General features: G+C 35.2%; 3 protein-coding genes across 3 annotated transcripts in view; 1 reads left to right on the top strand and 2 right to left on the bottom strand.

Moving 5' to 3' along the window:
* The first annotated feature begins 3 nt into the window (after positions 1 to 3).
* LOC111055242 (deoxyhypusine hydroxylase) lies at positions 4 to 5,738 on the top strand. The gene is made up of 3 exons (XM_022342412.2): positions 4 to 654; positions 4,054 to 4,368; positions 5,384 to 5,738. Exons 1-3 carry the CDS (start codon positions 375 to 377, stop codon positions 5,689 to 5,691), a joined length of 903 nt encoding a protein of 300 aa, XP_022198104.1. The 5' UTR covers positions 4 to 374; the 3' UTR covers positions 5,692 to 5,738.
* Positions 5,739 to 5,959: 221 nt separating this feature from the next.
* On the bottom strand, positions 5,960 to 9,531 carry LOC120349624 (signal recognition particle subunit SRP68-like; the record flags this gene model as incomplete). Its single annotated transcript, XM_039420087.1, has 2 exons — positions 5,960 to 6,911; positions 9,367 to 9,531. Coding segments are annotated over 2 exons (414 nt in total), but the record flags the coding sequence as incomplete, so codon positions are not given.
* A 7,999-nt stretch (positions 9,532 to 17,530) lies between these two features.
* The window catches only part of LOC111055241 (signal recognition particle subunit SRP68), a 33,949-nt gene continuing 27,788 nt past the window's right edge, over positions 17,531 to 23,691 (bottom strand). Inside the window, exons 8-9 of the mRNA XM_039421265.1 lie at positions 18,859 to 19,005; positions 17,531 to 17,707 (exon numbers count right to left, since the gene is read on the bottom strand). Of these exons, the coding sequence (XP_039277199.1) occupies positions 17,546 to 17,707; positions 18,859 to 19,005 (309 nt within the window). The 3' untranslated portion in view covers positions 17,531 to 17,545. The remainder of the gene's footprint in view (positions 17,708 to 18,858; positions 19,006 to 23,691) is intronic.

Here is a 23,691-nt window from a genome sequence, read left to right as displayed (position 1 = left end):
ACAGTTTAAAAATATTGTTTACAGGATCCAAACATTAGAGATATATTTTCATATTATTCATGAATTTATCACAAAAATTTATTTGATAATTCAATGAGAAGCTTTTTTTCATTTTGTTAATTTTAAAGCTCGCTCACCACTGTTATCCTTCTCATTATTTTGTAAAAGTAAATTCAGATGGCATTGAATAAAATCTTTCTGCTTTCATGGATCACGTTTCACTTTTTTGGTTTGAGGTTATCTTGTTGAAGTCAGTGTTAGAATTAAACTGTAAAAAATAAATTTTGCCTTAAAAAATTAATACGGTAGTTTCCTAGTTTAGTTTTGTTCTAATAAATTTTAGTACTTAAGTATATCTCACCAAATCTTATGAGATGAGTAAAATTACAAATGAACAAATAGATAAAATTGGTCAAGTATTGAATGATCAACAAAGACCACTAAAAGAAAGATTTCGAGCTCTTTTCACTTTAAAAAATATTGGTGGAGATCAAAGTATAACTTGGATTAGCAAATGTTTTGAGGACCCTTCAGCTTTATTAAAACATGAACTAGCCTATTGTTTGGGACAGATGCAGGATGTAAATGCTATACCAATTTTGATGAGTGTTTTGAAAAATCATCAACAAGAACCAATGGTTCGCCATGAGGCAGGTATGATAAAAATATCATGTTTTCTCTAGGTCTTCTAGATTTCTATGTTACTATTAATTAATGAGTGTTATATCATTGTCCAATGAACCGATATTTTTTATTAGGCCAGGCCCTATTACAATACACCTTGACTCTTGATATGTCGCAAATGCAAAAACATATTTCGTGTTGACTAAATAAGAATGTTACAAACAACAGAATATTAAGAAAGCTAAATGTGATACCTTAAATACCTTCTGATCATTATTAGGTAGCAGCAGAATGGTGTTGACAAATAGCTCTTCACCATCATGCAGCCTTCCGTTTTGTCAGGTATCTGGATCTAGCAAAACCATGAGATAGAATTAAAGAAGCTATTTTCTCTCAAATGCTTTTAACTGCTACAATTTCGTTCATTGGCCTATCTAACTTAGGTACCTCGTTTAAAATTTTTGGTTGCTATCCATTTAGCATTTTATTCTAGGCTAATAGCAAAATTTCAATAATTGGCCGACGGTCATTCACCATTAAATCAAAAAATATATAATTTCTAGATATCGTTGGCCAGGAAATCCCTTGGTTGATCGCGTCATTTTTATGTTTACATGAACAATAATTGTTACAATAATTATTATTATAACAGAAGCTATAAAAAATGTTTATAACAATGATCAATAGACCACATACGACCACGATGGCAGTGTTCAAGATCATGAGTATTCTCTTCGAAGAAATCATCTATTTCATATAGACCTCTCTTAATCAGCAAACTTACTTACGGTACTTGTTACTTGTTCCTTTCTGTAGTCAGAGACCGGGGAATTGTCATTTTTCTCTCATTATTGAGGAGGTCATGTAATATCTGCTGCTCGACCTGGCATGCTTTGAATTGTAAATTCCCCTTGGCAAAGTCCTCAGTAAATTCCCTCAGCATAGGTCGTTCTGTCGAATATATCTTTCAGTGCGGCAGCAAAGATTTTATTGTTCTGTAGGACCTTCAGATTTGTTGGCAACGAATTGAAGAAGGCTCCTGCATAGGCTGGAGAGTCTTTGAATTTTTTCAGACGGTGCTGTTGTAGATCCATCTCATTATTTCTTGTGCCATATTGATGCTTGTCTTTCCCTTGCTCTCTTCCCAATAGTGTTTGCCTCTAAGATATAAAGCGACGTTACTGTAAACATTGTGCATGCCCAATCTGCGGAAGATGAGCATCATGCCTACTATAGCCCAGTTTCCATTCTGGCAAATTGCATTTATCACATCAACATGACGAGCTGTCCTAGCTTGTTGAACAATTTTTACATCTTTTCGTCTATTGTTCCCATTTCGGTGCAATTCCTGGGTTTCCCATTCATGTAGAAGCAGCTTGTTTTTAGCAACCCAGTCTCCTGCTTCCGAGAAGAGTTTCTGTGCTCTTGCTTCTTTGGGGCCACTACCTTTACCAACAATTGTGTTATCGTCTGCAAACAACAGGCTTGAGTTCTGCAATCTCAAATTATTCATCATGATAAGGAAGAGCAAAGGCCCAAGCATCGATCTTTGTGGTACACCATAAGGAACGTGCTTCTCTTTTGATGTAGTTCCCACAAAGAAACAATCTGCTTGCAGTCGATCAGATAATCAGCCACCATGCCCCATGCTCTACCCCGAAAGCGATATCTTGAGAGTTTCTTCAGTAAGATGTCATGAGATAGACAGTCAAAGGCCTTAGTGAGATCACACACCACCAGGTTGACTGAACTCTGTTTCTCAATAGTCTTGTGAATACTGTCAATCAAAGAGAGTACAGCTGAGGTGGTCGACCTCGCTCTTCTGAAACCCATGCTGCATATCCCCTAACAAGCCACTTTTCTCTATATAAGCGCTCATCTGTTACATCATAGGCGTCTCAATGATTTCACCTATGATTGTTACCATGGGTACTCGTCTGCAAATATACATCCAACCGAATCACACAGTAGTGGGAAAGTTGTCTATGGAGACAAAACAGAGTATTCAATTGTGTTTTTGCTCCTACTCTCACGAATGAAAGTGAGAGTTGGGTTACCCTAAAAAACCATTGGAGTAAGATAACTGCCAAAGAAATGAGATTCCTAAGCTGGAGATGAGCTGCAGTGCTTGTCTGATATAAAAATTTTTAAGAGTAAAATGTATAAATTCCTGGTATCACAAGCCTACTGCAGTGTGAAGAATTTTAGTGATAGAAGGTAGCATAGTTTGTAGGTAGGCCTACTCTAGTCTTCCATGTGTGCTTTTTATTGTGTACTTATTATTGTTACTTATTAAGACCTGACGTTATTCAACTGTATATTATAAAGTGTACTGTGTGAATAAAAAGATTATCTTATCTTATCTAAGAAAATTGGTGGGCAAAACGAGAAGAGATAATGGAGGAATGAGTGAGAGGCTATGATAGGAGGTGGGGAGGAAGATACTGAGTGAGAATGTAAAAGAGAAGCAGCTCAAATGGTTTGGACATGTCACCAGGATGGAGGAAAGTAGAGTAGTGAAGCAAGTGGTGGAGGCCAGGAGAGAAGGAAAAGGTAGACCGCGAATGAATTGGGAGTTCTACCTTGAAGGCCTAGGTCGAGAAAGGAAGTTCCGTGAAGGAAATGAGAAAAATGGCTGAGGACCGGGAAGAGTGGAAGAGATGGGCCGAGGCTCTGACCCCTATGCTGTAATGGCAGAAGGGGAAAAGAAGAAGAATACTGGCCTGAATCTTCCAAGAACTTCGGAATCACCCTTCTTGAAAATGGGCACTGTCTTCGAGATTTTGAGATACTCAGGGAAGATACCATCTTCAAGACAGGAGTTAACTAACAGCAACAATGGTCCCGCTATCACACTCATGATACTCTTTAGCACATACACTGAGATTCCATGAACATCCTGGCTGTAGGTGACCTTAATGTTCATCAGATCATTCATGTTTAAAGGCCTGAAAGAATCAAAGCGTTGAGGAGACTCAGGCACTGACAGGGCTGGATCATCACAAGAGGTTGGAATCCCATAGACTATTTTAGCCACAGCACAGGAAAGCATTGCTAACTTGATCCGGGCTATGCTTGCACTTTATCACTATTTGTGATTTGTATGAGTCACTGATTAGGTTCCATGCTGCCTTTTATTTCTGCATTTACATAACTGAGTATGTTTTACAGTCGTCTTCGTAACAATAAAATTCACAATAGCGATATACAATAAAAGTAAATATTATGTTAAATTACATTATTAGAATACATTATTGAATAATGTGCCTTGACTGGACTGTGGAACTCTCCTATAAACCTAGCATTGTGGTCCTTCTCCCCCACCATTACGCCCTTGTTGGTGAACAAGATGTTCACTATATTCCAATAATATTCATAGTTTTCTTCAATACTATGCATTTTTAGTTATTTTTTTCATTATTTTTACAGCTGAGGCGCTTGGTGCCATAGGAAATGAGAGTGTATTATCTGTATTAGAAGAATTCAAACATGACCCAACCATAGAAGTGGCGGAAACGTGTCAGCTCGCCTTGGCAAGGCTGGGTTGGTTGAAAAACAATTCCTGTACAGGGAAGAAAAGCATCTATTATTCCGTTGACCCTGCACCACCATCCGAAGAAAAAGATGTGGAAAGTTTGAAAAATATGCTTCTCGATGACAGAGCCACCCTTTTCGATCGCTATAAAGCCATGTTTGCACTCAGAGATTTGAAGACCGAGAATAGCATCAATGCTCTTTCTGAAGGTAATTATCAATGTTAAACAATCTTTCATTTGAAATATTCATATATTTGGTAATGTCATTATTTTAATCAGAGTTGAAAAGTCAGTTGAGTTGCGGCCATTAGAACTCTTGCAACGTTATGAAAAAAATTTAATCCAAGTTCCAACATTCTATTTAGAGTTGTTGCGCTACCTAAAATAATCTTATTCGATTAATCTTGGGGATAATAATTTGGAATGATTACGGAGGATACATAATGGATGATTACGGAAGCATGGATACATAATTGACTAATTTTGTCGGAAAATGACTTGCCGAACGGCCTAGCCGAGTGGTCTGGGCGTCGCACCTTCTGTTTGCTATCTCTGCTCGTCGGTTCAACTCTCATCAACAGCATGCCTGTTTGATAATCTCATTTCATTACCCACGCAAAAACAAAAGCATTTGTGGCCATATAGGTTGCTTCGGAACGTTTTGCTTACCTAAATTTAGTAACATTCATTGTGATGAATGGTTTCTTGTATTAGCATCTTACACTAATTTGAATTCCCAATAAATTTTGCATCAGGTTTAAAATATTCAACATTTCTTAATAACCTTTTTCTAAGTTATAGTATATATAGGCCTATATATATAACAACGTTATTAAATAACAATACTTAATACTCGATGGAAGAATTAATAAATAGTTGATATGGATGTTTTGAAGTATTGTCATAAACAATTTTTGGAACATGTTTCTATTCATATAAATTTGGAAGGAAAATAGTTTTGGACATAGCCTGTTGTTCTCTCCCAACCTTATAATAATTATATGGTTTTTGTTAATAAGCTTAATAAAGAATTGAGCTGAATTCCTAAATATCACTATCAGTGACCGTTTCCTTTAACAGTGTACAGTGAACGTATTATTTTCATGAGTTCTTGTGTGACTATTATTCCCACTCAGATCGGGAATCCAGTCTGAATATACTTGTATTTATTGGTCAATAAAAATATTTCTGTTCTCTATCTAAGGTTATGAAATGTGTTTCAGGTCTGAGCGTGGGAAGTGCGCTATTTCGCCACGAGGTTGCGTTTGTGCTCGGACAGCTTCAAGAGGAATGCAGCGTTCCCGCTCTAATCAAGGCCCTCGAGGACAAATCGCAGAATGAAATGGTGCGACATGAGTGTGCTGAGGCGCTTGGAGCCATTGCCACTGATGACTGCCTCAAAGTTCTACAAAAATATCTCAATGATGACAAACGGGTTGTCAAAGAAAGCTGTGAAATCGCTCTAGATATGTGTGACTATGAAAATAGCCCCGAATTTCAATATGCTAATACATTGTTGGAGGTTTCATGATAAAACCGTTATTGTTAAAAGTTCAATAAACTCATTAACAATAAGGATTTGAATGTTTAGTCAGTATCCTCACTCAGGGTGAAAACATGAAGCGGCAAAGGTAGCTTCATTAGCATGACATATTGTCCTATATTAAACACTCAATCTTGACGCTACCTTTGGCTACTCAAGTCTTCGTGTGTTATGAGAAAATAATTAACAGAAATGTCAGAAACTTTCAAATTTTTCAGGGTGCACATTCGAGGACAAATGTATTAAAGAACTAGCAGATAAGAGTGAATTCCTTTTTATTTTTAATTAAAACCAAATTTAAAAACAACTTCAAATTCGATAAAATTGAAATTGCGTTCCTTGAATAAATTAATCAATTCAATAGAATTCATGTAATATCAAATGAATAAACTCAATATCATGTTATTCTCCAAAATTACATTTGGAGATTTATCATAAATACCATTTGATAATCAATACCAAAAAATGTAAACAACAATCAAATTGTTGAAAGATTTGTGATGATAAAAATGTTGCAATCATGAAGAATGTAGTCAGCTAGATATTATTCCACCTATTACCAGCTTAGTTGCTATTACATCGCTAAATGATAAATTAATGGCAACATAACTAGCATTATTATATTCAAAATAATTGATAAAGAAATAATTTCATAGTACCTTTTTTCAATTTTTTATATAAAACACAGATAGTTTCAGATTTCAAGCCATTTTCAAGTTTTTCCGAAATCAAAAAGTTTTTGGACAACACTTTAAATCCGAAACCAGTTTTTTTTATACAGAAGTTTTGAAAAAGGGTACAGTGAAATTATTTCTTTATTAATCATCAATTATTCAAGTACCCCTATCAAATTACTTTCATTAGAAAATATTCAAAATAATATCAATATCCTTCCCGAATGGTGATCGGGAAAATTAAACTCAACAACTCCGATTATTTCATATTTGGGGACGTATAATTCACTTGTTTCCTCCCCACAAGAAGCCCTTGACGAAGGAAGTGATGCCGGCTGATCCGCCCTTCTTGGCCGCCACATCGAGTTTGTCGTCGAGAGAGGGGAACTCGACCAGGTTGAGGGCCAAGTCGAAGAACAGAGGTTTGCAGGGAATCGGCTTCATGTCTGGCGGCAGCCGAACAACATTTGGAGTCGATCCGTTCACAAGGCTCGAGTCTTCACAGTATTCTTCCAATCGTTCAAACAAAGGCACCTGAAAATATATCGAAATGTATTTGCTACTGTTGAGTTGTATCAAGGAAATTCACAGTGCTTTTTGTCGCGCTAATTATCTATACTATAATAAAGTCTGAACTACTGGAATGATTAACTTGAAATTGTGCATAGCCTATAGATTCTTAACTAACCGAGGATGGTTATAGGGCTATTTTCAATTCTTCAAGATTCCACTCGGTCAAGTTTTAAAATAGACCCTTGCGGAGCACGGGTTTCCTGCTAGTTAATAATAACTGGTTTAAAATGTATTTATAATTTGGAAATATATTCGACTACTGACACGTACTCTGGCTGCTAATGATAGAATTAGTAAGGAACTGAAACCTAGACCTGTCACCGCCATAGAAAAATTTACACCAACTGAATACTTATCAGTAAGTAGAAACTACCATCTATTGTTTAGTTTGTTATAAAAGGTAATAATTTTACAACATTAAATATACCGGTACATGTTTTTTACTTTCCTTGCCCTACTACCATAGGTAAGGAAAGTATTGCTTCCCAAAAAAAATTAAGGTACCCCAATTTCAAGTTTTCTATACGTTTCAAGGTCCCCTGAGTCCAAAAACATGATTTTTGGGTGTTGGTCTGTGTGTGTGTGTGTGTGTCTGTGAACACGATAACTCCATTCCTAATTAACCGATTGACTTGAAATTTTAAACTTAAGGTCCTTATACCATGAGGACCCGACAATAAGAAATTCAATAAAATTCAATTCAAGATGGCGGAAAAAATGGCGGATAATTACTAAAAAACTATGTTTTTCACGGTTTTCTCGAAAACGGCTCTAACGATTTTCTTCAAATTTATACCATGGATAGCTATTTATAAGCCCTATCAACTGACATGAGTCTCATTTCTGGGAAAATTGCAGGAGCTGCGTAATATTCTCGAGAAAAATGGCGGATAATTACTAAAAAACTATGTTTTTCACGGTTTTCTCGAAAACGGCTCTAACAATTTTCTTCAAATTTATACCATGGATAGCTATTTATAAGCCCTATCAACTGACATGAGTCTCATTTGTAGGAAAATAGCAGGAGCTGCGTAATATTCTCGAGAAAAATGGCGGATAATTACTGAAAAACCATGTTTTTCACGGTTTTCTCGAAAACGGCTCTAACGATTTTCTTCAAATTTATACCATGGATAGCTATTTATAAGCCCTATCAACTGACATGAGTCTCATTTCTGGGAAAATTGCAGGAGCTGCGTAATATTCTCGAGAAAAATGGCGGATAATTACTGAAAAACCATGTTTTTCACGATTTTCTCAAAAATTTCTCGACTGATTTATTTAAAATTCATACTCTGTATAGTTATTTATCAGCTCCATCAACTGGCATGAGTCTCCTCTCTGGGAAACTAATGGGGGGTTCACGCCATCCTTGAGAAATGGACTTTGTAACCTCCTTCTCGTGCATGAGGTAGGTAGGTGGAGCAGTCTATAAAAATAACACATAGTCGAGATATTTCATGTGTAGAACAGCTGAACGACTTTTAAAAAATCATCGGATTTCACAATTTACACAAAGGAAAAAGTACTCTGAAAACAATTATATACACACATATACAGTAGTCTGATCGTAGTTTCAAATAATTATGTTGCCGCCAATCGTCATTATGTTATTTCTCTAAATTATTGTCGTTTAAGAATGAGGCTCACAGTTGAATGAGCAAGGAAAGTTGTGTGAGTGTACCACACCAGATTTTTTACTACTGGAGTTTCCATAACTTGATTAATAACCACATTTTATAACTATTTGTTTATCCACGATTGAAGAACCAATATTTCCGCCAAGTTATAAAAGTAAATTCTTCTGGCTTAGAACCCTGCAGTAATTGAAATCATAAAAAACATGTATAGGCTAAGGATGCACAGCATGGCATAAACTCCTATTATTATCCTTTTTTTATTCATTTTCTGATGGATAAACCCTTATGAGTCGCCGAACAAGAAATTTATAATTTGCATACATATTTACTCACCTTATTTCTCAAATCGTTGATTATGTAACTTATTGGTAATGTTGTTTAAGTACTGATATATTGACATTTAATTTTTTCTTTAGTGCAATTCTTTTCTTCTGTTCAGAAGCGACTCCTCCATGCACACGGACTAATCGTCCAAGCAGGGAGTAATTATTCATCTACACTCATTATTATATTACATTTTTATTTTACAGACTTACACCTTTGCTTTTATTTATCATGTAGAGTACTTATTTATGAATAAATTGAAATGTTGAGCAGATTCTAATTCCCTATTGGATATGATATTGATTCGAGAGAGTCAAACTAAATTTGATTCTTAACTAGTTTAAATCCATATCATTTATTGTTCGTTATAATGTGATTCATTTTGATTTTAAGCCACCAGAAGATTAGATTCAGTTTAAGCTTTGACTGTGCATAGAGTGAAAGCAACTGACTTTGTTGAGTTTGCGACTGGCTGAGTGGGTTTGTGGGGCTGGAGACTGAGGCAGCTCGTCCTGCAGTGCGGCGTTGGCAAGTGCCGTGTAGCGGGCGCTGTCTATGTCCTCGCTGAGCTTGGCCAGGCTGCTCTTGATGTGCGGCTCGGCGCACTTGGACGCAGATTAAATTTAAACGTGGACTACGACTACGCTCCGTTTTGTAAAGCCAATTTTCTGACTCCAGCTGTTTAAAGTCTAGAACTTAGCTAAATCCCGAGCTCGGAAACCGGCACTAAATGTATGTCACTGCAGTGAACTAGATTTGTTCTTATCATCTATCTCTATGACCATAGAAATGCTGCCGATAATTGCTAAGTTAGTAATTAATGAAAAAAATATATACGTTTTTCAAGTGAAATCATGAATTCATGAATGTAGTTCAGGAATAATAGTCCAGGCAATGAATGCTCAAGAGAGGGTATAGAGGGAAAAGTTGGGAAGACAATTTTTGACCCCGCAGTTCTGTTTAGGGTAGTAAGGAGGTAAACATATCAAAAGTCCTCACCCCTACCCCTTGTGCTAAGGGGGTGAGGGTGGTTTAAAAGTACCATTTTTTGTTTCTCGCATAAAACTAAAAAACTATGTATCCTAAGGACTTGGATGTCATATAACAAATTAAAGCTTACATAATATCCTACAATATTCATTTTACAACTTTTTTATATCCCCACTAGTTTTCGAGATATCCGCTCTTGAAAGTGTGACATTATTGAAAAAAAACCACGTTTGCCACCAATTTTTTTCTATTATTGCTCTTATAAATTTTTAAAAATTGACGGGCAAAATCCAAGCTGATTATGAGCTTATCGAGCATTAAATTATATTCAATTTGATGTATAATTTCACACTTTTACGAATTTCCCTGCACCTTTTGCAGCAGCTTTAGTGTTGAGTGTGAAATCTCCATTTTTAAAACAATAGACCAATAATTGACAAAGGAATTTGGAGGGAATGTTTTAAACAAAATTTTCGACTTTGCATCTTTGTGGAGACTAGTTGGGAGGAGAACATATCAAAAGTCCCTATTTCTAACTCATATGCTAAGGGGATGAGGGTGGTTTAAAAGTTGCATTTTTCAGCGTTTTGTTTCCACGCTCATATCTTGAGAACAATACGTTCAACCGACATAACTAACTATTCGAAAAGGAAGCTTGATAAATTCTCTACTCTTTTTGTTAAGTGGAATTTTGTGATATTCCCAACAGTTCCCGAGATATTCGCTGTTGAAGGTGTGTAATTGTTAAAATAACAGGTTTTTATCCAATGTTTTGCTCTTTCAAGGCTTTAATTTCTTGTAAAGATGTCTTCTTCTTCTTATCCTCGTGGTAGGCCTACTGCTTGGCTAATAATTCCTCTCTTTCAAAGTTTATAGGGATTTTAATTTACGTAACTCAAACATTAATATTGTATCACTGAGTTACTAAACAATAAATAACAAATTACATTAAATTTGTACATATAATACAGCTTAAAATGGAAAAAGGCCTTAGGAGATTCCTTATTCAGTCCTCATTCGGTGGCGGATTATAGTCGTCTCTCCTCAATTCTCCCTTAGATGATCAATTTCTTACAATGGCTACCATAATTTAAATATTAATTTCTGATTGGTCCATAGCCATGATACGATTTTACGTCATTAGACGTGTGAAAAACAGTGCTTCCTAAAGTACCTCAACATCCATTATATGCTTATTAATTTAAGAAACAGATCCCATGTACAGTCCCCGTCCTGTAGCTTTGCCTATCGGCGGAGGGCCACGAGAAGTCGATACAGGCCGTTCAAAAACATTGACCATTTTAAAAAATGTTCTAATTTTGCTCCAAAATCAATCAAATACCATGAAACTAAACATGACGCATCTTTTTTGTCCTTTGAACTTTTGACGTAAATTCACTCATTCCGAAGATAAATGGAATTTAATAAGAATTTGACTTGACTTGAAAATAATGTTCCCATTTCATTACCAAAACAGTTACTCTCGAACTAGTCATCAGAAATCAATGAAATTTCCGCAATATCATGAGAATTGTTGGAGGATACCAATAATGTCAATAAAGTTCAAATTCGAGCAACGATTCAGTGTGAACGAGGTATATAAGTCGAAAAATTTACAACTTCAAATTTCCATGTCATGAAAAAGTTACGTATCGAGAAAAATTTTTGTTTTTGATTTTTTGTGTATACATATCGCGTATGAAATGTAGAGAATTAATTGAATTTATTTTTAAAGAAAAAATCATGTAACTAGGTCTTTCCGCTGAGATTCTGCAGAGCGTTTAAGTTACGCGTATATCTAATAGGCTGAGCCGGCGCATATGCGCTTGCGAGGCTTACAATATACCAACTCAACTGTCGTTACTAGGCTACAACTGTCGTATCTGTACAGCAGACTGATGGTTCAGCTATTGATAGAACAGTCAATAAGAGTAATAATCATAAAATAGTTTATCGGAAACAATTCAGTCAAACTATTAAATAATAATTGAATGAATATAATTGATGTATTTAATTAATTTATGAATAATTGAAAACATAAATTATTTGAATGATTCAAGGATCGTATGAAATGAATTATCCTAGCTCAATCCAACTCTTCCAGACCAGATAACGAAGTATCACTGTCTTCATCGCTGTCAGACGTTTCCGAATCACTAGCTTGAATCACAAAAGAATCCATCATCCCGTCCACTATCACGTCTTGCTTCAAATATTCTTCTTCAATTTCTTCGACATGCTTGCACTTTGGAATCCAATCACTGCTGTCCATAGACGAAAACTTTTCCAAAGACACATTATGCGTAGCAACATGATTTTTCACCTCTGCCCATATCAGTTCAATCGGATTTAAATCAGGATGATACGGAGGTAAGCGTAGAACTGTATGACCATGACGACCTAACACTTCATCAATCAAAAATTTCTTATTTTACCTTTCACCTCCTTGATTAATTTGTACAATTGGGGCCTAAGCATCGTAGATGAGTATTGTACACATTTCCTCTCCAACCATTGTTGCATTTCAGCTTTTTTAGAATTAGACGTGGGAGCTTTATCGCACTGTATATTGTGATACGGAGCATTGTTAACTACTAAAACTGTTCTTGGTTCAATGTTAGGTATTAATCTTTCCTCTATCCATCTCATGTAGTTCTCCCTATTCATTTGTTCGTGGTAATCCCCAGAGCTTTGTCCAGCTTTCCACATGATGAATGCATTTTTTACGAAACCACTTTCTCCCCCAGCATGAATAATAATCAACCTCTGTCCTTTGCAAATTGTCCTAGTCAAATCACTATCCCCATCTGTCCATGTTTTCGCAGCTACATGTGAAGAAAGAACGTAAGTTTCATCCATATAAATAATTGGACGATTCTCCTCTCTGAATTTTCTGATGGCATGTAGGTAGGAAATCCTTTTTTCGCGAATTTCAATGCGTTCTATCAGAAATTTCCTATTATTCTCTATTTTCTTCCAACGAAAGCCAAGACCTCTCAAAATTTTTCTTACACTCTTCTCTTTTCCTTTGAAACCTATTTTTTCAACCATAGCCCTTCTGATCAACTCAACAGTGGGAAACCGTTTTTCTTTGACATGAAATTCGTGAACCAATCGACGAACAACGCATTGATCGAAATCATCCAGATCAGTGACAGGTTTGACTCTGTTCCTTTTCTTATTTGGTGTGCTAAATGACCTATTCATCTCTGTTTCATTTGAAGTTTTTCTTAGATTCTGATATTCCCTGTTAATGTTGTAAACTGTACGACTGGATACACCGGTTGCACTAGCTGTTCGTTCCTTAACTTTTGATAAAGGGATAGACAAAGTCTGTTTCTCGCTTTCTTTTCGCATGAATGAATACACATTATTTATAACTTCCCTTGTTTGAGAATGCAGCACTTTACCACCAATTTTAGTCTGAATTTCGGCCATAGTAGGCTACACAGCTACACTTGAAAAATATTATCCACTACCTGAAAAATAGTAATCACTACCGGCTCCTGAAAAAAAGAAATAAAACAATCGCACACGCAAAAACGCGTTTTAATAGGGACTTTGAAAATATCCACACGCTAACGAAATATGCGCACGTATACAAGTATCGAGCAGACAGTTCGCTAGAGACTGAAACAAATACAGTGCAACGGCATGCGTATCACCCCGCGAGGGGTACCTTGCCTATCTGCCGGTTCAAGGTCGCGTAGGCAAAGCTACAGGACGACTACTGTACATTTCTCACTTACTGCTGAGCTAAATAGAGCTATACAGAGTGATTCATAATTATGGTAAAATAATCTAATACGTGATAGTAGAGGTAAAAATAAGAAAAAAAGTTCATATAAACATATATCCATAAACGCTTCATTAGCGAGCTATACAGGGTGAAAGATTTCGCCCGGAATTCAGTTTCGGTGAAATACACCGATGCTGAATTGTTTGGCGACTAGTTTTTGAGAAACTTATGCTGAATTCATATGGAAAAATATTTGAAAAATTGAATAAAACTAGTCTGGAAGCTGTAGTGTGAGTAGTTTTTGAGAAAAAAGTTGAAATATGCAAAAAATCTAAGTAGAAAAACGCAGACTTCTACGTTTGATGCCCAATAACTTTCTTTAATGACCAGTAAACAAATAATTCCTCGCAATAAAAATTGTAGAGAATTTAATTCTGAAAAGAATAATGATGTAAGCTGTGTAAACTAAATTTAAATAAAAGTTGGATAAAATGTATTCTTATGTAGTACATTACACCACAAAAAATTGCTGTTTTATGAGGAGGGAACTAATAACTCATAGGTTGTAGCTGATTGCAAATAAAACATGGATTTTAATAACAGCTGTTCCAAAACAGCTGATTTATTATGTTTTAAATAAGAAAATATTTAAAAGAAATTATCAGCTGAGAATTATTTTCAGAAATATTTTAGCTCACTGTTGAACAAAAAAAAAACAAACTGTAAGTTAGGCCTACTGTAACCGCGCTGTGTTTTTTGTTTAATCTATTAACCAGTTTTTTGTAACCATTCCACTTTGCTTTTGTGTTAAGTGTTAACTTTTTAAAAAATGGCAGGTAATCTTAGACATTATTCATATTCCGAATTAGCTGGCATGCATTTAATGTATGGAATGGGACACTACTGTAATAGTACTGAAGCAAGACGTTTGTATCAAGAGAACTTTCCTAACCGAGTATGTCCAAGTTCAAGGTTTTTTGCTACTATTCATCAACGTCTGTCTGAAACAGATTCACTGATTCTATCATTCCAGGCAGACCCCGATCTACTATGACTGTTGAGTTAGAAGAACAAGTTCTTAATGAAATTTATGAACATCCAGAGAAGAGCACAAGAGAATTGTCAGTGCAGTTAGATGTCAATCAATCTATCATTTGGAGGATACTAAAATAGCAACAATTACATCCATACCACCTCCAGAAAGTTCATACTCTATTGCCACGAGACTGTATTCCCTGTGCTGGTATTTGCCGATGGTTTTTAGTAAAACTTGTTTACCCAAACTTTTTAACAACCGTTTTATTTACCGACGAGGCACACTTTACAAGAACAGCTATCGTTAACGTCCACAACCAACATATTTGGGCAGCTGAGAATCCTCATGCCATTAATACTAATCTTCCACAACATCAGTTTTCAGTAAACATTTGGGCAGGAATCGTAGGAGATCATCTACTTCTGTTCGAGCTTCCTCCCAGGCTCAATGGCATGATCTACTAGTCTTTTGGTATAAGTTTAATGTCATTTAGATATGCTACTTTCATATAAAAAATACTTTTCATGAAAAACCGAATATTTTATTTGCAATCAGCTACAACTTATGAGTTAGTTCTCTCCTCATAAAACAGCAAATTTTTGTGGTGTAATGTACTACATAAGAATACATTTTATCCAACTTTTATTTAAATTTAGTTTACACAGCTTACATCATTCTTTTCAGGATTAAATTCTCTACAATTTTTATTGCGAGGAATTATTTGTTTACTGGTCATTAAAGAAAGTTATTGGGCATCAAACGTAGAAGTCTGTGTTTTTCTACTAAGATTTTTTGCATATTTCTACTTTTTTCTCAAAAACTACTCACACTACAGCTTCCAGACTAGTTTTATTCAATTTTTCAGATATTTTTCCATATGAATTCAGCATAAGTTTCTCAAAAACTAGTCGTCAAACAATTCAGCATCGGTGTATTTCACCAGAGGAACTGAATTCCGGGCGAAATCTTTCACCCTGTATAGCTCGCTAATGAAGCGTTTATGGATATATGTTTATATGGACTTTTTTTCTTATTTTTACCTCTACTATCACGTATTGGAATATTTTACCATACACATTTCATAACCTATAACTAAATATTTCTTATATTTAAAAGAAGCGATATGTTCTGCCAATGTATGAATGTCTTTAAAAATATAATTATGAGTTACCCAATTAATTATGGTTCTTATAAATGCTTTATTATCGATCATCTTATCAGTATTCTACCGTAATTGTCTTGTTAGGTTTTTAACATCTTAGTAGCCTAACCTCTAAATTCGCCTTAGCTTCTATTAGCAATGTTTACTAGTGGTATGATAAAATACAACATTACACCGTTAAATACCAAAATTGTTCACCTAATCCCATGAGTGAACAAGTTCCAAACTCATGCCAGTGGTTTTGCCAAATGAAATGTTAATATTCTTAAATAATAGGAGTATTCACAATGTTGGAGTTAGCTGGCTAAGTCGAGCTATTCGCCAACTTCTATTAGCTAACTGCAGTAGCGATCCAAGCGGATAATTTGTGTAACTCAAAGTTAGTTTGAAAAAGTAAGATTATAAACATATGGCTGCCGTTTTAACAGAGATAGCTAGAGTTAGCGGACTCAAACCTGCGCTAACTGCTATCTCGTCTGTTATTTTTTTTCTAATGTACCACTATAGCATTGAGTTAACACAGACTTAGCGAATAGCTCGACTTAGCCAGCCAACTCCAACATTGTGAATACCCCTATAGTGGTACGTTAGAAAAAAATTGGCAGAAGAGATAGCAGATTGCGCAGGTTTGAGTCCGCTAACTGTTAAAACGGCGGCCATATTTGTTTTGGTCATATTTGGTAGCAAAAGTGAGGTTATAGACTTTGAGTTACACAAATTATCCGCTTGGAGCGCTATTGGAGCTTAGACCAATTAGCTTATAGCTGTTGATTTTAGATAAGGCGTTCATAATCCAGAGTTATCAAATGGCACTTTAGCTGGCTAAAACAACATTGTGAATACCCCTATGTTCGTATTCGAAATAGATTCCTATTTCAATTTCAATAGAAATGACAATGCTTGATTATCAATCAATGAAAGCTTATTAGCGTAATTTAATAGAAAATATCATTAATTCGATTTCATTAATAGTTATTTGTATATCTACAGTGAATAATACAGCTTTTTTTCCCTGAGGGGAAACAATTTTCCTGAGGGAGAAAAAGCATTTTCACTCGTGAACTACACAACATTAATATTTCCTCCACCTACATTATTTATTTATAGAAACTGCAAATCAAATAATTCTAATAACTCAAATTAATGGTGACAATGTTTTCTTTTACAAAATAGCCTAAAATCTAAAAATTCGGTAAAAGTTTAAACAATTATCAGCTGGCCGTCTCCAGTTCGCGCGTTTCAGGTTTAAATTGCAGATGAAAAATATTCATTGGCTGGTATTTTGAATAAAATAGAATATTTAAAAATATGCATTCATTTATATCGTCTACTGATACTAAGTATGTAATATCATACAAACATATATTTCATGAGTTGATCAAATTTCTGGTTGAGGTAGCCTACTGAATTCAGTTGGCTCAAAGACAAACAACTCTATTATGTTTCCTCATCTGAGCTTCGACCTTCCAACCTATTTCCAATGTAAGTTTTCAAAATGGAGATGCTTACCATGTTATTTGAATGGAGCTACTTTTACTCCCTATGGAGTTTCTCTGTTTTTTAGTCCTGAGTGCGAAAAAGTGACACTTTAGTATTATGTTTCAGGGAGTAAAGTAAGTACTTTAGACAGTAGATGGAGGAAATTCATATTACGTATACTCTCCATAAAGTGGGAGAATTTGATTTAAATAAAATATTATTATATTACCGGAAAGCTTTGTAGACTGTGGCCTTGGCCTCGACCTCAGCATGAAAGGCAGAATCATCCTCCAAGCCAGCCAACTGCTGCATCTCTCCAAGGTTGATCAGAATTATTTCATAGAGACGGACCACATCCTGAGGTCTTGTTCGCCTTGTTCCTTCGCTCTGCAACATTAATATAGAAACCAGATTTTACATAAAATTAGAAATACTAACATTCCAAACAATAAAATAGATAAAGGAGCTTGGAATGTTCTATAACTTCATGAATCTCAACGAAGGTATTGGCAGTTAAAGTTATGAGCTTTAACTTGCTAGTTTCATATCTGTGCGTGATTCTATTTTGCCGTTCTATATGAAAAAGTAATAAGTTTATTGGCGAGAGCCAATGTTACTTTGACCTGGTTGAAAACATCAATTTATTGACAACATTCCACACTAGGAGACCTAATTAAATGTAAATTTAATAAAGAACAGCAAATGTGCTTATTGGACCAGAACAAGTGGACTTTCACGAACTATAATGTCACAAATGCTATTTCTAGAACACGCCACACTAGTACTGCACTATGAGAATATATGCTTGAGTAAAAAATCATAGTTCCTTAAAACCATTGGGATCCATACTATAGTTCCATTCACAGTAAATCGGAAATAACTTGATCATTCAACTTGTAACTTCCTGGTTGTATCAAGAAGTAATAATAATAATAATACCGAGGGTGATGCTCACATGAGCTCTTAGGCTTGTGCGTGGGTAATGAGTAAGAGGGATTATGATGAGAGATGACGACTACTTTTTTAGGAAGTCGAGCCCGACGGTTTATCGTTTCCTCCAAAAGACGGGGTGGCCGTATCTATGTGATTGTGCTGTGGTCAAAAACTTTTGGCCCCGGTCGAGATTCGAACTCGGGTTCTCTTGATTAATAGACCAGCGCCTTTTCACTTACTTCAACGAGCCACCCACGAAGAAGAGTATACAAAATTCTGAAAAACAATAAAATCTGATGAAGCCGTACTTGCATAATGCATACGATAGTGTTGGATTCAAAGCTGCCCATCACAGATGATCCAGCCATAAAAATTAATAATTGAAAGTTAGCTCATAATTCACAATAATTTACAATCGTGAATTCTCAATTGGCATCTCACAATTCTCATAAGACAGTGGTTTGGAACCCATATCAAACTGTAGGTCCATCTATCTTTCATAATCATCTCTCCCAATACCCTCGCGAAGGTTCATTCAAGTATAATATTATTAGTAAAAAATGACAGTCTACTTGATTCAAGTTAATGATAGATAGGCGGCCTACCTCAGTGTTGTCGGAAAGAGCTGCACGTGCACTCTCAACCATCAGCAGATTACGCTCGACAGTGCGATTCAGCCGAATGTAGGTCAAGTAGGAGAGCAAGTATTGCAGCGAACTTACGCTAGCGCCAGTCTGCTTAGTCTTAGCACTCTGAAAAAACAATCATATTTATTTTTGGAATACAGATAAATTACATGAGAACTGGCACGAAAATATCATTTTTGTTTGGCTAGAAAATTGCAAACTAATGATCAAATCCATTTGAATCATTGAGAAAATAGTAATTATCAATAACTTGGGAGAAAGCATATCAGTCACTCAATCATGATAAAGTATCAAATTGAAAGGAGGGAAAGAAGATCAAAATAACGTGAATTAATTTACTGTACTTCTTCATAATCTTTTATTTGAAGATCTTATCTAGATCTTGTTTTATCTCTATCCAATATCGTTCTAGAAAAGAATAGAAGAACGTTTATTGAATAAATGAGCTACCTTAAGTGAACCTCAAAGAGGTTGCTTGACAAGGCACCATATACGAAACATGTAAATTCAAATATAAATACATCAGTGAACTTTATTTTTACAAGAATTTACTTAACAGTTAAAATTATCATTATATTAACTAATTAATTGTTGGCTCAGCTCTCAAAAATCTCGAAAGTGTTATAATGTATAGTCAACCTGTACTTACATACAAAAAATAGAACGGAATGAATTACAACAATACAATACGTTAGTAATGAATTACATTATGCTACATCTAAAGTGTAATTATTCAACCAAATTTTAAAATTTATTTTCAATAGGCGCATATTAACAAGCTCAGCATATTTATCGGGTAAATCATTGAAAGTTTTTGGTACAATGTAGATTAAGGTGTTTCTGGCTAAATTATTCGAAGTAAATGGTACAACATACCTCTCATTCCTTAAATCATATCGATCAACTTTCATAACTAAATATTTTTTGCAGAAGTAATTTTCTAAAATCAAAGAGAACAGAAATATTCCTTTTATATTCAAAACCTTGCATCTATTCAAAAGGTTCTCATACATGAAATATCTCCCTGAGAATTGCTGGCCAAACGTAAAATCTTCCTCTGTACCGGAGATATTCTCCTAAGATAAACATTGCTGGCAAATCCCCAACCTTGCAATCCATATCTCATAACAGACTCTCCCAAGGCTATATACATCATCCTCTTCACTTTATTGGGTAATGAATCTTTAATTCAATTCATTTTGGCCAATATGATGTATCGAGAGAATTTCAAATGGAGAAGGGTGTGAAACAAGGAGACAGCCTCAGTCCTCTTCTATTAATCTTACTGATGGATGATATACACAAGATATGCAAGAGGAGGACACAGAACATGGTAGTGGGATATTGGAATATGAGGCCAATTGGTTAAAGAGCCCTCCTATATGCTGACGATATTGCCCTAATCTCTGAGTGTTCAGAAAAACTCCAGCAAGCTGTGACGGAATGGTCAGGAGAACTGAAAGAAAAAGGAATGTTTCTCAATGTAAGGAAGAGCAAAGTGATGGTGGTCTCAAAGGTAGGAGGAGAGAATGTGGAAATTTGGGTTGACGAAGAGGTGCTTGACCAGGTGACGAACTATGAGTATTTGAGTGCGTGGTTCTCTGAAGATGGAAAAATAGATGTGGAGGTGCTGAACAGGGTGAGGAAAGGTTCACTGGCTCACTATTCCGTCAATGACTGTATATTTGGTGAAAAAAGAGATCAGTATAGGGATAAAGAACCAGGTATACACATCAAAAATTGAACCATCCTTGCTATACGGGAGTGAAATCTGGCCCATGAGATCATGCCATGAAAATAAAATAAGAACGGTGGCAATGAAATGTCATAGAAAAACATTGGGGGAAGACAAGAAGGGATAGAATACAAAACACCAGAATATGAGAGGAAGTTGGCATGAGAGATGAAAGTGAGAGGATTGGAATGAGGCAGCATAAATGGTGTGGACATGAACAGCGGATGGATGACAGTAGAAAAGCGAAACAATAATTATTATAGTCCAGTCAATATAGAGATAAAAAAGGGGGTGTGCTTGCAATTAATATTGTAGTTCTGATTTTCTAATATATTATTTGGGTACATAAGAGAAGTCCAGAACCAATTTCTTCATGCAAAATTTCCTGTGCTAGATACAGAGTGGCCCAAAAACCTCACATTTTCGGCTCATTTTCCAGTTTTCAGCTATTTCTGCCAAATATCTTAATCGGACAGAAACATTTGCTCTCGCTTTTTTTAGATTATTAAATTCTGAATAAAATGAGATCATTCGGAACACTCTATCTCCAATGAGTACTGAGTTATGATTTTTCAAAAATGAGTGAAATTTGAAGAAAAAAAATCAATTTTGATGAATTTCATATTTTGATCAACAATATCTTCCGATTGTTACCATTCACATGCATAATTCAAAACCCCTCTGGGTGTATTTTTGTGCTCTACAATCTGAGATAAAGTAGAGCGCTCTATCTCATATAGATTTCCGCTTTGTATTGTGAAAAACACCTAATTTTCAGCTTTAACCATCATCACCAACTGCATTGTTCTCACATTGATATTTCGCACAATGACATAAGTTCATGAGATTATGTTCTATAAGAATCACCCGTTAGATGCACTCCATTTCAGTATTTCCTAGTGTGAGGCGCCCATAAGGACACCTCAAGGATCAACATTTCAAACACTTATAACTTTTGACACAATGCTCAGATTTCATCATACTACACTTCATTCTTCTCGGCTAGTCAAGGCGGTCCGAATCAAATTCGGTCGAAAAATGGAAAATTTATTGTTGAGTGTACTTAAGCCCATATTCCAATAGTTGGCCATTTTTTGTGTATGATGCATGATTTTGGACCGCCTTGACTAGCCGAGAAGAATGAAGTGTAGTACGATGAAATCTGATCAGATTTTGACACGATTTCTATATTGCATCAAAATGTTCAACACCTACCATCACGATTGGAAATGTTAAAAATAAATTTACAGGAGTTGGAGCCAGAGATACTCAGAGCATAACATGTAAAGTGCTGAAGCAGAAATACTAAATGTACCAAACTATCTGATAAGCTCACAATTTTCTAGACTTAACAGTACTGAGGGTGGGGTCATGATTCTAGTGCACAATAAAATTGTTTCGAAATGTAAACATGTAAACCTACCTGCTATTCAGTCAATAACGACTGAAAAAAGAGTTTGAATGTTCTTTAACTGAGTTTTCACTTGATAATTTTAATTTTGTACTGGCTTGCTTTTATAGAACACCTCAGCATTGTTATTTGGATCCATTCTTAGAAAAGTTAAAAATACTTATTGAAATTCTATGTAAAAAATATAAAAACGTGATCGTGGCAGGTGACATAAATATCAATGTTCTGGAGAAAAATAACACATAATAAATTCATGAATGTGCTGAAAATGCATAATATGATTTATAAGGTAAATTTCCCTACAAGAATTATTACCACATCTGAAACAGCGATAGATAACTTCATTACCAACATAGTTGATGATAGTTTAAAGATATCGGGCATAATCACTCATATCTCGGACCACGATGCGCAGCTGCTCGAGATCCGGGGTATGAGTGGGATCCGCGATAAGCCAATCAGGAAATTTTGTCGTAGATTCGATGACTGCCACTTGGAAGTGTTTTATAGAGAGTTAGCTCATTTGAATTGGATGGAGGTTTATCAATCACCAGTGGATGAAAAATACAATGTCTTTCTCTCGACTTTTTCACATTATTTCAATATTAATTATCCAAAAATTCTGAGAACTGTGAAATAAACTGATAGTGGGAAAGGGATGAGTCCAGAGGTCACTGATAAAAAAAGAGAATTATTAGAGTTAGAGAATTTACTGGAACAAACAAAAAGAGAAGAGTTAAAGATTCAAATAAAAAATAAAAGAAAAAATCTCAAACTTATGATTGTAAAGAATAAACAAAAATACTTTGATGAGAAAATTTATAATTCTAAAAATAATAATAAATTAGCTCGGAAATTTATAAAAGCTGAGGTGGGTAAGAATAGAAAGATCAACTCAAATCTAAATGTAATAAGCGGTGGTATACACTCAACGAATCCTAGTACTGTAAGCAATATATTTAATGATTTTTTTGTTTCGGCTGTTGATAGGTTTGTTAAATCAGATAATCCCAATAGTTCTAGACCTGTAACTGTACAAAAATTCACGTTGTTGTCAATCTTCATTGAGATTTAGATTCGAAACCATTACTGAGTGTCAATTACATAAAATAGTGATGTCATTTGAAAACAAACATTCTTCTGGGCCAGATGATATCCCAATAACAGTAGTGAAAAGAGTATTACTAGCTATAATCAAGCCATTAACACACATTATAAATTCATCCCTCATAGCAGGTCAATTTCCTGATAAACTAAAGATAGCTAAAGTTTTTCCAATATTTAAAAAAGGTGATATCAAGATCCTGGTTGCTACAGACCAATAGCGTTGTTATCAATTTTCTCAAAAATCATTGAACGTGTGGTATATATTCAATTAATGAAATGCCTAGAAGCAAATCATTTATTGGATAAAGAACAGCATGATTTCCGCTCAAAAAAGTCAACAATTACAGCAATGGTGGATTTCATAAATACCATAATTAATACGATAGACAAAGGTGAGAAAATTATTGGCATATTTTTAGATATGACACGTGCATTTGATAGTGTTTTTCATAATGTTATTTTGCACGCATTAGAGGAATTGAGAGTATTTGTTAAGGAGCAGAAGTGGTTCTCGTCTTATTTGACTGGCATACAGCAA

Source organism: Nilaparvata lugens, chromosome 2 (assembly GCF_014356525.2).
Source record: "Nilaparvata lugens isolate BPH chromosome 2, ASM1435652v1, whole genome shotgun sequence".
Classification (NCBI taxonomy): Eukaryota; Metazoa; Arthropoda; class Insecta; order Hemiptera; family Delphacidae; genus Nilaparvata; species Nilaparvata lugens.
This window is presented reverse-complemented; position numbering and strand designations above follow the sequence as displayed.